Source organism: Parus major, chromosome 4, assembly GCF_001522545.3.
Source record: "Parus major isolate Abel chromosome 4, Parus_major1.1, whole genome shotgun sequence".
In the NCBI taxonomy this organism is placed as follows: domain Eukaryota; kingdom Metazoa; phylum Chordata; class Aves; order Passeriformes; family Paridae; genus Parus; species Parus major.
The window spans coordinates 39,680,815-39,696,203 of NC_031771.1; the positions used below are offsets into that span (position 1 = coordinate 39,680,815).

At 37.8% G+C, this 15,389-nt stretch overlaps 1 protein-coding gene across 3 annotated transcripts in view; it reads left to right on the plus strand.

The window, feature by feature from the left end:
* The window catches only part of MTUS1 (microtubule associated scaffold protein 1), a 118,544-nt gene that overhangs the window by 26,984 nt on the left and 76,171 nt on the right, over window positions 1-15,389 (plus strand). For all 3 annotated transcript variants that reach the window (XM_015623849.3, XM_015623848.1, XM_015623851.1), the window contains exons 2-3: window positions 6,258-8,426; window positions 10,533-10,728. In XM_015623849.3, the coding sequence (XP_015479335.1) occupies window positions 6,441-8,426; window positions 10,533-10,728 (2,182 nt within the window). In that variant the 5' untranslated portion in view covers window positions 6,258-6,440. The remainder of the gene's footprint in view (window positions 1-6,257; window positions 8,427-10,532; window positions 10,729-15,389) is intronic.

Sequence of the window (15,389 nt, forward strand, 5' to 3'; positions counted from 1 at the left end):
TCTTTCTGTAAAGCTAATATCTAATTTACTATTAAGAAAGAACTTGGCATTCTTGCAAGTTCCTAAAGAGGAACAGACTGACTATTGATCTCATGGAAAACCATGCACAAGCTTTGTTCACAATGGCAGTGGATAAACAGTTTATAACTATGTATATAACTGACTATATGTGCAGTTGAAAACTTGGAGAACCATTTGAGTAGTCTGACTTGAGTTCATTAGCAATGAATGCTGTCTTAATGAAGCTACAAATGAGAGTCTGATTAAGTTATGAGAGTTTGCTGGACTATTCAAGCAAGGGGCTTATTGCTATTCTCATCTACACCTTCAAATAGGTAGCTTTGGTTTTATTTGCTCATGCACTTAATCTCACACTAAAGTACACTTCCTTACTTGCAGTGTGTTAATAGCTGGTGTTTGTCGCTGGCTGGTGTTTGCTTAGCTCTTATTTATGTGAGTTTCATCCTGGCAGTTGCTGTAAAACAGATTGGGGAGGAAAAGACATACGCATTTGCAGAACACTGTGGTCTAGGAGGTTGCATGTACCTTCAAATCCTTAGAATACTGGATGACATTTCTAGGCCATGTTATTAAGTATCTTGGTTATCTAAGTAAAAGATGGGCTTTATTTACTTATTTTAAAAAAATTACTGGACCAGTGTCCCACTACTGAATCCAGAGTTCTAAAACTTACCTAACAATAAAATTCAGAAGTTAAATTCAATTGTTAAAGGAAGAACTGTGTTATCAAGACAGTGTATAAATCTGTTGGAGTATCTCTGTTTGTTACGAGCTTTCAAATAGTCTGAAGTTGAAGATGGAGAGAACAGCATAGACAGGACAACAAGGATGGCCAGGGTTTATAATTAATTAGATAAGGACTTTCCATCTTAGCAAAGCAATGACTATGGCCAAGGAAAAGAAGGGTTTGGAAGTCTTTGAAACTTTCCATTGAACCAACACTCTGAGGAATGAATCTCTGAGAGTTTGGGGAAAGTGCTAGTAGCATTGGCATCTCAAACAACCCTGTACTCACTACTAGGAGAAACTACAAGGGTCAATGTACTTTTTAGGATCAGCTGTCAAGTTTTGGGGTAGTCTGATGGTAGTGTCATGGTTTGAACATCTTATGGGAAGTCAGAACCTCTTGCACAACTTTAGAATGTCTGATTTCCACAATGGAGCTGCTGTTGTACTTTACTTCTTCCATATCTTAGAGCCAAGATGTAACTGATTAAAATTAATGCTCCTTGATTGCTGTAACTTCTATGTTATGCTGCTGCTCTAGTCTTGAAACAGGCTAGCAAATAGCCCAGTAGAAGGCAAAACCTGATGGTTTATGTCTTTGGAAGTGATAGTACTCCCTCAGTCAAAAATGCCTGCACAATTGCTTGCAAACATAACTTGCACATTATTTCTGCTTACTGCATCAAGTGTCTAACATGATTGCTGACTTCTGAAATGTCTCTGAAGTATACAGATATGGCTTAGCTACCCTGTGGGGTGGGTTTGGTTTTGGTTTGGTAGTTTGTTGGGGTTTTTAGTTATTTTATAAATGATTTTATATTTATATATAAAATATATTTATTTTCAGTATATTAATATATATTTATATTATAAAATATATATTAGATATAATATTATATAATATATATTATATTTTTATATTTTTAATAGATATTATTTTATAAATACCTTCACAGTACCCTCACTGGTGATACTGTGTATTCTGAAGCAAGCAATGCCTTGAGCATATGAGAACTTAATGTAATGCACTTTCAGGAGTAGAATGATTGTGCTTGTAATGTTGTAGATGTATGTATGAAGTTGTTATAGGAGCTTAACTTATTCTCTCTAGAATAGTTTGGGTTAGCTTGGCAATGGTTTAGAATGTGACATTACTGAGGCAGCATAGAGAGTGTTGTTACTTGCAATTCTGTGTAAATACAGCATTATCTGAAACATTTTGTGTTCCTAGTGCTTTCTTGTGGAACATATTCAAACAACACTGAACAGCATGTTGGGAGGGATGCCTGGTTGTTGTAGATGATGCCTTCTCTGCCTTCAGGTGTATATGCTGAAAAGTCATGCTTCTGTGATGGTGTAGTGTTCCAGGACATGATCAAGTAAACTGGTTGTAGTGTAATGCATTAACATATGAAATGCTTTGTAGGGTATTTAATTCCAGGGATTGTGGTAATCATGACCAGGTAATATGGTTTCCTGTGGGAATGCTGATGCTGCATTTTGTCTGGTATCAAAACATGTTCAGTTAATTAAAGCACTTCTAGACTGCCTCCCTGCATGTCTGGGCACACCCTCTCCTTTAAGGTTTATTCCCCACCCCATGTCCCCCTTCATACAGGCTTCACAAACATATGACTGATGGGTTTGAGTAAATGCTCTATGGTGATTTGCTTGAAAGAATCAAGTTCCAGATAGAGTTTGAGGAAAAGTGAAAATTACTCTTGTCTGCATTGTGACACTAACACAAGCTGACTTGAATTCTTGTAGTAATTGGTCAACCTGTGAATTGAATTATGTTTTGTAATTATCTGTTTTGATTCCTGTTTACCTCACACTGAATGAGTGACTGTCCTGCCCTTTAATAGCACACCCCTGGACACCTCTTGTTGGTTAGCAGATGTTGCTCTGAGCCCAATTCTCTATGTTGCAGTGTATTTCTCCTGGATCTGGGGCTGTTGGCAGCCAATCCCTCCTCTTTTTAGGATAATCTAATTGCCAAGCTTCTTGTGGGTTGTTGGGTTTTTTGTTTTGGTTTGGTATTTTGTTTGTTTTTTCTTTTTGGGTTTTTGTTGTTGTTGTTTTGGGTTTTTGTTTTTTTTCTCCCAAGTGATACTGTTAATCCAAGCTGTTATTTCAGTTGAGGAAGGGGAAAACTTAGAGCTCGGGTAGTGAAGACTTTTTCTGCTGTGTGTAAGCACTTGAAGTACGCAACTGAAATTTAGGAAGCTGAACTTTACTAAAGGCAAAAACAGCTGAAGTGTTTTGCACTGCACTGTAGTGTGTTGTGGAGGCGGCTAGGCATTCATAATGCTTGATGTAAGACCAAGTCAAAGCAAATTTATTAGTATTTAGTTTAGAGAATTCCTCAAGTCACTAGTTGCCAGGAACAGTGTGTTCTTGGTGAGGGCAACTGTTGTGTCTGTGTGTTTGCTACTGACCTCCCCCATGGCGGAGATGCTGGGTTGAAGTTAATTTTTCATTCAGCCTTCTATGGCAAATCTAAAACTAATGAATATCTCGTCTCCAGGAAGTGTTTTCATAAGCTTAATGAACATATTGTGATATGGAGAGTTACAGAATGTCAGTTCTTTAAGGAATAATGTTCATCTAGGTTACAGATTTTTAAATACCATACCAGATCCTTAGGAATATCTCTTTATTTTATGCAGGATGATTTCAGGACTATCTGTGTAGATGTGGAGCTGTATTCGAAGCTGGTCTACTTGTTCATGAAAGTATTGATTACTACAGTGAAGATTTGCTTTAAAAATAGTTGAATTAGTAATTTATTTCTACACGTTCTCTGGCTGTGGGAAAGTCCAGAGCACTGAGTAAACAGACCTATGTATATATATATATATATATATATATATATATATATATACACCTTGGTATATGTAACTTTAATGTGCTACATTTCTCCACTCACTATCAAAACGATTTTTTTGTTTGAGCTTCTTCAGCATCAGTTAAATCAAAGTTGACTTAGCTACTCGTGTTGTTTCAAATTTTGGCATTATTAGCTTCATATACTGTAAGGTAATGCACCATTCTTTAAATTCTTGGGATTCTATTCTTGCTAAGTCTTGATATATTGAAGGTGCCTCTTTTCTGCAGAAAAAAATAAGCTCTTGAAAGAGGTAGGATTTCTGGTTTGATCTGAGCTACTGCTGAATCAAAATGGAATCTCGACTTTTGTTGCATGACTAGGTGATCAAGCTGTGTTAAGGGCTAGCATCCAGACAAGTAGAAACAAGTTTTAATGTGTCAAAACAACAGTGAAAGCAAAGTTTGCAAATATTTCTCAGCAGTTGATTCTGTGATTGACTTAAACGAATGGAAAATTATTCAGAACAGATTCTTGCCCTGCCTTCAGGGAAGACTTTTTTTTAATAACTCCTCAATCTGCCTTAAGTTTCCTAATTGAAGGTGAAAGTGAGAGTACTACAGTTGTTTATGCTTCTTTAGGGATTGAATAATAGTGGGTAAGCAAAGGATCTTCATCAGCCTTGAGGAACCAGGAGATGTTTTAGCTACACAAGCCATTTCATCTTGGGGGTGGGAGGGGGCAGAGGGAGGTGTGCTGTCTGATCTTGGTAGCTTTTCTTTCCGTGTTTCATGGTCTTTTTCCTTTCAGAGTCAGGTGTTCAAAGTATCATGTAAAGACAAGGTTGTGGGCCAAAAGCCACTCTGTGTTTGGTTCATAGTGAGCAGACAAATTCTTGCAGTTCTACGATAGTCTTACTTTGGGTGCTGTTTTTTTGTACTCAAAATTGTTTATGGGCCTGCAGCTTTATACTTTTCATGAGTATGATAAATGCTTTATTTTGAATGTAGTTACTCAGGCTGTGTTTCCAGCTGAAGAAAGTAAGATTTAAGGAAAAAAGTGATTTTTGAATAATGCAAGAAGTAACTTTCACTACTTAGTGTGCTGGCTTCATTTTATGCTTTCCAAGGTATTTGTGCATAAGAGTGTTTTCTTTCCCCTGCTGTGGTTTCCAGAATGGCTTATATGATTTCTGTGAGGATTTAAACTTATTTGTTAAAGAATGAATCAAAAGTTGCATCTCTTCTCAGAACAAACTTGTTTCCCAAAGCAGTCTTTGATTATTCTACAAAAATACGATTACAGAATTATTCTTTAATGTGCCTAATCAACATTGCTATACGAGAAATCTATTATTAGTATTATTATAATCTTTTCTGATCTTGTTACAGCTGTTTTGTATTGTATCCAGTATTGCCACTATGGTTGAAACAGTGAAATAATTTCAGACTTTAATATAATTATCATGTGAATTATGAGTTATTCTGCCCACCATCCATACTTAATCCTGATGGACATGTTCTGCTGCACCAGATTTCAAATATGTCATTACATCAGTATCCTTGTTTGAGGGCACCACACTCTGATGTCTGCATTTTTGTTTAAACACTACAGACCTGTTTGCTCATTATTTTTGATGACAAGTGTACTCCTCCTTGGTCTTTGATTGGAGAGTATAATCTTGTCATTCCAGACAGGTGAAGGTGTTCAACAGATGCTCATTTTCTTCGGTTGGGAAGCTGATCTTGTCCATGAATGCATCTTCAGCCAGGTGGCCTTGTCCGATCCAGTGAACTTCTTCCCTCCTATTCAGGTTTTATTGCTCTGAAAGTGAAGGTGCTTCTGACAGATTCCCCACCCGCTGCAACCATTTGTTATAAATCTGAAGTTCTTCCTACCTCTGGTTGCATTTCTGGTACTAGGAGCCTTTTATATGGAGTGCTACAGAGGTTATCCAGCTGCTTTGGACAGTTTGATCTTCTCTCTCATTCACAGCCTTGTGGTTTTCGTATTTGGGTGCAGTCTTAGTTCTTGTTAGGAACTTGTCACTATATGTTGCAAGGGCTCTGTGCTGTTCTTTGTGAATCTCCACCCCATGTGTGATCAATTGTCCTCCATTGTCTGTCCATGTCAATCCTGCCCCTTCACCTTTCCATAGGGTTTTGGGTGAGGATATATGGCTCTGCTCTGCTGGAGAGGACACTGGAATTGTTTCATCATTTGGCTAATCTCGTGTCTTCTTTATAGAAGATGGAGGCAGTTAACTGGTATGGAATTGTTTTCCAGTGAGTGACTCTGAAAGGGTCCCACATGCATCTATAGTTGCCCCACCAGCATGGGGGCAGTGCACTGCTGTAGCCCCAGAGCTGATCACCAACCTTCCTCTCATTTCTTTGTTTCATCTCAGGCGTCTTAAATTGCCCTTTGAAAATCTTCAGCTGCCTCTGCTATGCATTGCTGCCTTGAAGGGCAGGAAAAAAGTCTTCAATGCAGAAAAAAACCCCAGTCTCTGGGGTTGTTATTGCTCTTCATCAAGGGATGAGGACTGAAGTTTTTCTTCACTGGGATTCTGAGTGTTGCTTCTATGTTGCTAGTCTGATGTCTGAAGACCAGCAACTTAGGAATGATTACTGTCTTAAAATCCTGGTTTGGCTAACTTTTTAAAATTTCTTTTTAATTCCAGAACATTTGAAACTTCTTGGGAAACATGGAAACGAGGAACTGCTTTTTAAATATCTTTCAGGACAATTGACACATTCCAGGAAAAAGCAGTTGGGATTTTTTTCTGCAAAGTTTAGAAGAATCTGCATTCTCTGGGATTGTAAAGAATTATAAAATGAAAACGGTTTAAAATTTAGCCTTCAAAATGAATGTTGGGAAATCTGATGACAAAGCAAGGAATGGCTTGAAGTCTTCCTTACTTATAAGGGATGAAAATGGAAATAGCTATGCATGTGACAGAGGTACACCTTCCTCAGAGAATTGTGCCACTAAGCTACATGGTAATTCAACTGACCAAAATATAGTGGCTGAGCATGAGGGTGATACCATTCTTGAAAATAAGGGTGACTTCAGAAGTCTTTTAAAACAACAGTGTATTCAAGTACTTGATCTGCAGAAGACACCTGGTAAATACAGCTGCACAGGACCTCTATTGGGAGATACAGATGCTGCACACAAGTCTTCTGTGGCTGAACAGACTTGTGGGTGTCCTTTGAACTGTGGCTTGGAAGCAGCAACAAGCTTAGTGAAAAGCGATTTTGCTATAGAAATGATGCAGAGTCAGAGTATCAAACACTCAGTGCCTTACAATCAGACTGAATTTAAATCTGTACTAACTCTTCCTGCTCCAGAGCAGACCATACAGTCCCTGAAAAATGACAGGGAATGCTGCCAGCTGAGCATATTGGATGTTGCTAATGTTACAGGTGAAAATCTGAGAACTGATCAAAATGATGACATGCATCTGGGAGAAACATTGATTTCTTCTGAAGTATGTATCAGTGAGAAATTTGATAGAACCAGCTCAGAAAGAACACCTAATTTCACCTGTGCAGGTGTTGAACACTATCAAAAAAACCCTAACAACACTGATAAAGAATCACAGGAAACAGAAACACAGGCTGTAGAACTACCTGCTGGATGTGTAGATCCTTATAAGCAAGATGCATTATCACCATGCATTAATATTAATGAGGATGACCAAGTGAAATCCTTGCAGATTACTCCTTACCATGGTGAAGCTGGGAGTTCCAATGCTGAAACATGCATGAGTAGTCTTGTAAATAGTGTGCACCTTCTCCCAGTAGATCAAATGGATGGAGAACAAGTATCAAACAAAACGAATGAACCATTAACCAAAGAAAAAAGTATCTCTGGAAATGCTGCTCTTCAGAATATGCACAACATTCCTTCTATATCTTGCAGTGTTCCAAAATTAAAGAAGACAGTTATGCCTGAGCTGAAATGCGAAGCAACTTTTGTGGTCTTCAGTCCAGCAGCTGATGAAAGCAATTCATCTCTATGTACTTCAACTCCTAAAGAACAATCAAAAAATAGGACTTTTTCTCTTTCAGCTTTGGAAGAACTTGGAGGCAAGTCTTCTAGACTAAGACCAAGTGAAACGTTTGTTGGTGGGCATAACAGAAGGTCTGGGCTTAAAGCTAGTTCAGATCAAAATGCAAGAAAACCAGTGGGCAGGTCTCCTACTGCATCAACAATAACCAAAGCAAAGAAATCAGAGATAGTTAGTTTTCCCAAACCTAATTTTAAAAATGTTAAACCAAAGGTTGTGTCTAGACCTGTGCTACAGCCTAGAGACAGTGCAGCATTAAAAGAGTCTCCCCAGTCCCCTCAACTATCATCTGTCTCCTCACCTTCAAGGGTTGGTTCTCCAAGGCAATTGTCCTCTATAAAAGTGCTGAAAAAAACAGTAGACCTGGCTAAAGATACTAAGGTGGAAATGCCTGTAAATAAGCCCCATAAGCTACATGTTAACAAACACCTCTTCACTAGCCAAGTCGGACATGCCACGACACATCCCAGAAACGCTTCCCACAAGGTTTCAAAAACACCTGTGTTAAAGCAAAGTTTGCAAGACACTGACAAAGCAAGTGCTTCCCATCCAGTGTGCTCCTTGGCTTCTGCTGTGCTTCCAGCATCTGGAGAGAACTCAAAAGAGATGTTAAATGATAAAATGGAAAGTTCGAACTCCCTAATGATGCCTTGTACTCAAAACATCGACCTGACCAAAGGTGCAAAAGAGCAAAGCAGCAACATGGGAGTGCTCGTGGAAACAGCATTGGTAAATGATATGGCAAATGAAACATTTGAGGTGCACTCTGTTCCTTTGGTAAGTTTTTTTGCTTTTATATTTACTTGTATGTTTTGTACACTTGCAAAATGAAATTCAGTATTGCACAGTGTGGAAATTATGAAATGGGTTTGGTGTCTACAAGTGTAACTGTAGCATTGATTTCAATGTGGAGTTTCTCCTTAGTAAGGACAGTGAAGAAGTATTACTTTACAGATTGGGTGCAGTTGGCCTCAACTGCAATTTAGTGTCTCCACCTTCATCTTATTTCATAACACAATTTTTTTAGTAAAATCCTTTTAAGACAATACAGTTTATAAGATTTAGTCAACCCTGTAAAATTGCCTAGTGTAACTTAGTGAGGTTTTCTAAATACAGCTTTTAATGTACATTTTTTTCAAGATTATTCTAGTGGTGCTATAACATCAAATAGACATTAGAGATAAATTGCTGGTTTGGATATTTTCTTTTCTTTCAAAATGTGCTTTAGAACTAAAATACACTTTTTAAAATCCATTATGTAAATGTTGTGCATATATAAGCAGTGACAAAACCCAGAGATCAATAAGTTGCTCAAATATTTTATTTTTAACATCTTAATTTCACTGTCTCCTTTGTATAATTTGGAAGTTTATTTGTTTGAAGTAGAGCTGGGACTCACTAGAATAGTTGGGAGTAGTCAGGAAATATTTCTCATGCAGAGGGCATATACCTGGTCTTAGGCAGTCAGCCAGCTGGAAGGTGCAAACTTCCTGGCCGGGAGGTATGCATGCACTGCTTGGTTGGGAAATATTTTGGGATGAGTCAGCTGCCTGTCACGAGAAATGTGCTGCTTTCAAATGCACTGCAGGAAGGTTAAAAGAAAAGGAACGGAGGGAAAGGAGGGACGAACGTCAGGGTTGGGTAGAGCAGGGTTTCAGGGGGTGTGGTAGGGACACAGAATTGGAGTCTCAGTGCTTTTTGGAGTCTCTTCTGTTGCTGGCTTGTGGGTTCAACAGCTTACATTATATTGGTGAAATGGAGGCAGCAGCTGTTACTGCTAAAACTGTCATTGTCTGAATTTTTGACAGGCTTTACTAGTTTGCCAGAGAAATCCCAGTGAAGCTCAGCATATGGGGTAGCTACTTGGAACATTTTTGAAACTTTGTACAAGAAATTAAAAAGTACTATTACTTTTTAGAGTAATAATTTAACTTGAAAACCTGAGTAAACATGAAAGCAAGGATGCTCTGTTTTAATTCTATAGTCTTTTAGAGTTTGCATTCTTCATCAGTCCTTACTTTTGGTATGAAGAGTTGGAGAGAATGCTTTTAATTGATTCCATTGCCAAAAAGGAAAACTTTGTGATTTTAACTGTTCTGCTTGTAACTGGAGAAGCAATAGAGAAATTTCTATAAAAATGTGCAGTAGACAAAGCAGCTGGGTTAAATTTAAGAAGTGGTCTTCTTAGGTGGAAAAGTACAGATTAGCATCTGAAAAGGAAGATTAGGATTGTAGTCAAAAATGGAGTTTGGTACTCTGACCGAATTGCTGCAATCAGCTTGAGTCACAGAAAAGCACATGGAAAGCTGAATTGTAAAGTGTATTTTTATAGACTTGACAGGAGTGGCCATGAACTAAAGGCTATATAAACTGGAGCAAAAATTCAGTGTGAAACATAGGTGTTTCACCTCAATGTGAAGGATTTTAAGCTGTTGTGACGTAAGATTTAGACCAGGAAACTGTTACAAGGGCTGTGACATTTCAGGTAGTACAGGACAACTTCTTAGGGCATTAACATGGGTAGTTTGTTGGTTAAGATCTTGAGATTAGGTGTAGTCATGTAATTGAGTGGCTTAATCAGAGTTTGGGGAGGAAGAAGAAGAAATTCTGATGCAAAATGACCTCTGTAACTTCTTTTTAGTGTGTTGGTCATTACTAGGGGTTAGCTTCAAACTAATAGGTTTGCGTTGCTGAAGGCCATTCAGGAGATGGTTCTTGAGGTTCTGAACTGCAGATGTGGACAATGGGATAAAGACTAAGCATGTTTCCTACTTGGGTGGCCAGTATTTCATTACAGATGCTGCAGAGGAAGATCTTCAGTTTCTCACAGTGGTGGTCTATGGGTTGTTGGCTTTTTGGTTTCCCTTTTTTTTCTTAAAACAGACACCTTCTGTGAAAGATGGGACAACACAAGGGAAAAAAATACCAAAGAAAGACCAAATCACACTACGAAGTGTATTAACTCCCAAGGTTAAAATGGTGCCATCTGTGTCAACCGTGAAGAGAGGATCTGAAAATAAAACTACCAGCACTATTAAAACACCTTCTCACAAAGGAGCTCTTCTGTCATCAAGCTCTGGTAAGAGAATTTTTCACTGGAATATTACCACTTAACCTGTTCCTTAAAATTAAGGTATCATACTTAATGTACTTTCTGACACAACTTTTAGGGTGATACAGAGCTGTATGTCAGTGTTAAATACAATACTGTCAAAATTGTAAATTGCTAATACAGGGGCAAAAAGAAAAGGCAGGTTACAGTTGTAAAATCACATCTTGTACGGAGTATATGTAGGACACAATATTAAATAGTATTTATATTTGGTTATATTACAGTATTTTGTGAAATTACAACTAAAATTACTTGAAGAAAGAGAAAATAGAGTGCTCAGGTACTGAGCTCTTGTTACAAACAAGTGCATGCTATCCCAATGGGAATGAGTCGTTATTTCAGAACATAACATACTTTGTTCAACCTAATTTTAGTACAGATCTGTAGTTTCTAGAAAGGAGAGAACATAATTGAAGGTGAGACTACTGCTTAAGCTGCTAATTAAACTGAGACTGATTAATAGCAAGGGCCGAGATGAATCTCTCATCTAGTCTGTAGGCTGCTGTTCAGATCTCGTGACTAGAAACTACATTCTGTACCTGTATTATAGGGATTCAGAAGTGCTCTGGTAGGTTATGTGCTGGGTTTTTTAATGAAGTGTGGCAATGTAACTAGTTGCAAGGGTAGCCTGTCTATAAATGACTACACTAGAATGCACTGTAATTTGGAAAGTACACACCCAGCTATACCCAGTAAAACCTGTTCCTTTTTTTTTTTTTAACCCACTCAATCGAAGATTATAAAACAGTAAAAAATAGTTTCTTAATTATATACAGGTGGTGAAGTGTGATAAAATCTGTGAATGTATTCCTTTATGGGATGAGTCCCTCAAAGAAAGTGGGTATAAGCTATTCTTTCACTTGAGGCTTGCTCATGTGAGGCACTTGCACAGTGAACCAGGCACCAACCTGTAGGCTGCCAGTTTCTTGGAGAACTCATCACCCCTCTAAATACCAGCCTAGAGCTTCCCTGTCTGTAATTATGGCCTTAGAAGAAGAGAGATGGATATAGATATAGAGTTTTCCTTTAGGTTATTAATCCAGATAAGAGTTATGATACTGTCACTAGAAATAAATGTAAGCATAGGTGAGTTATAGGACTAACTTCTTCCCTCCAGAAAAAAAGAAAAATTATATTTACTTTGAGAAGAAACAGAAGTAATTTGTTTTTGTTAATAAATAAAACATTTACTGGCCAGGGTTTTTTTTAAAGATAAACCTGTCACTCCTTAACTAATCAATGTATATTGAAATTACAGTAGTCAGTGGAATAGTTTCCAAATTTTTCCTACTGAAAAAAGGCTGCTTAAACTAAATGCATGAAGCACCACTTTAACTAATTTCAGACTTGCTGTGTGATCTGGTAAGACTGGAACTTTAATACTGCACATGAGAAAACATTTGTTTTCTCCATGCCCTTTCCCCAGCCCCCTGTTCCTAGCTCACTGTTCATAGCACATGCAGCCCTTCGTAATGCTTATGCAGTGGTTTGGTGCTATAAGTAGGATTTGATGCATTTGACTGTATCAGGTTAACTTCCTCATCCCTTACAAAAGGAGTTTTCAAACATGTGTCCTTGCTCCCTGGCAAACCTTGTACTGATGGAAATCAGAGGATGGGATTATGGGGTGGAATATGGGGCAAAGTATGAGTTATTTGGGATTGCTGATAAACCCCCAAAGTATTATGCGTTCATACCTTTCAGGTAAAACCAGATCTACTGCTGCTTACCCCTTCTGTTTTTAACATTTTTGAAGTAAAACTGTACATACACTTTTTGTGACAAAGTGGCAGTTTGTAAACCAAACCCAGTTACCTGTTTAGGCTAAAGCATTCCTGAAGGGAATAACTATTTTTTCCAGTGGAGTCATTTGAACACGTTGGTGTTAAACTTCAGCCCCTAGATAAATCACTCAGTAGCTGTACAGTTGTTTGCTGTCAGGATTTTGTCAGACTATAGACAGACAAGCTAAATCCAGAAAGGAAAGGACTTCTGAAGGTCACCTAGTCCAGCCCCTGCTGCCTGTAACTGGGTCAGTACTGAATTCAGACTATGTTGTTCAGTCATTTGTCAAGTTGAGTTTTAAAAATATACAAATCCTAATAACTTGTTTCTTTCTGAGGTAGTAACATGTATGCAGCTATTTCTTAGCTAGTTACTCATGGTATTTGGATCACTGGGCGACAAGATAAGTTTGTGTAGTTGAATCCATGAAATACTTGGAACAAGAGAAATGACAGTACAGCTCTTTGTCAACTCTCATATGTGTATGGTGAAGCACAGAAGTGATGCCTCTGTCCAAGGTGTACTAGTGTGTGTATTCCTAGAATAATCAAGAGTTTGTGAGGATTGTGTTCACACAATGGTTGTTCAAGAAATGAAAATAAAAATGCCATATATAAAACACCAGTTATAAGATCCTTGCAACTTGTCAGGAGTTGAGATTTTGGTAATTTTTTTTTTTTTCCACTTGTAAAACTTAAGTACGCACTGGTAACATACTAACCCAGTAGAAAGGATTTCTTCTCAAGAAATTTCCTGATTCTCACGTGAACAGAAGACAGCAGAAGGACGGCAGAACACATATCCAAACACTGTAATTTTGTGAGGTTATTTGCAGAGTATATTAGGTTAGAAATAACTGGGGTTTTTTATTTCAAAATGGTTGCTGAGCATTGTTCACCAGTAGTGGTGTATCTTAGCTGGAACTTGAAATTTTTGCTGAATTAGAAATAGGTTGTCTAAAAGATGAGCCTACCTTGATCTATTGCACCAAAATGATTTGGGAAATGGTGAAGCCCCATTTCTGAAACTGTAACCAGATTTGCTGCAAGCTAGATGCCTCAAAATTATTTCTGTAATTATTTATCTCTTTCTTCATAAGAGGCGATGACATACTTCTCTATGGGCAGCTTTTCCATGGCAGTGTGTAGTTTTCTGTAGTATTGGATGGCAGGCAGTATGTCTTTTGCTATGTTTGTTTTCTGTTAATGAAAACATTTATTAGAATTCAAGACACAGAATAACATATATGACTTAACCATTTTTACTGGAAGGGATATTTAATTTCAGAGCCCTAGTAGAGACTTTGAACTAGTTTCAGAATCAAAGCAACTGTTGTTTTTGTTCCCATGATACACACAGTGCCTTCTAATTTGGATGTACCATAGCCAGTGTGGAGGAGTAATAGCCTGATAACAGTTGAGGTGTTACGGTTTGTGAAGAGTCATGTCTTTGTGTCACTTGAAGGGAGGAGTTGAAGGGGATTGGAGGAGCCAAGGAGCTTTGGTGTTCCCATGGAACATCACTCCAAGATATTCTGCTGTCACACCTGCTCCAGCAACTGTGTGTTACCCCCTGTGCAGTTGAACAAAAGCGCTGTGACAGTTTGAGCCATGAGAAATTGTATGAACAGGATCAAATAGGAAACTGACTTACAGTAAATCTAAAAATGTATATGCCCACTGATGCCTTTTTTTACCTTCTTTTACTGACTACAACCTATCTGAAATTACGTAAAGGAGGGGAGCTTTACCTGCAAGTAAGACTTCTGATATGCTATGACTTCATTTCCACTTCTGCCTTAAAATTACAGCATTGCTTAAAATTATTTCTCACTGTAAGAAACTTCACGTTGTTCTTGATGTTTTAGCTCTGTCAAGATGATAGCTCTGTCCGGCCTTGTATGTAATTGGAACTGTTTGGGAATCTGAAGGTATCAGTAATACTATTCCTCTGCTTACTGTTAAAGATTTGCAGAAATCAATGGAAACCATGTAAATCATCTGGGTAACAAAAATGTCTCTTGCTATCTGGTGGGTTGTTTTTTTTTTTTTGACATTTCGGGTACCCTTTTGTCTCTGATTTAAGTCACTGATATCCTTTCAGCAGTGTAGCAGCTCTGTGTTTTACTTATCATTTCCATGGATCTGATCCAGTGGTCACTCCCTTTTACTCTTGAGGGTATTTTCATAGCATTTAACAAGACCAGTAAAAACCTGGGTACAGAGAAGCATTAAAGTATGAATTCTGTGTTTTCTTAAAGATGTTTTTGAGCCAGTGAGACTTTTGCCTTATGACAAATTGATCATACTGAAGGACTTTGCCTGTGTTCTGCAACTACCAGTGGCATGGGAAAAATAATTCCTCAAATGCTATAGAAAATGCATGTATGTAGGTTTAGTGATACTTTGAAATACTGATTTTCTTTTTAGTTCATAATTGCTAAATTCCTTCAGTTGAATTTTGGCTTGATCATACATTAAATGTGTGATTGAGAGAAGCTTCCATAGTTAAAACCAGAACAGGCAGTGACAGATTAAGACTCAGTTTGTTATTGAGTGTTATTGCTGTTTATTGCACAAAGAAAGGCTTCTCAGATGGAAAATTCAAACCAAATGGTTTCAGTCGGTTTTCATAAAGCTGGAGACATATAAACTTGGTAATTCAGGACTCCTTGGTATAGCCTTTTACAATACTAGTGAAGCAGTACCAAAACAATTTAGTTTTACTAAGTATTCCCACAGTCCTTGAGTCTTTGTTCTGACACTGAACTAGGAGCCAACCCAAATATAGTTACTGAAAATAATTTTTCAGCTTGTATCATTCCTGTTATCTACCATGTGACT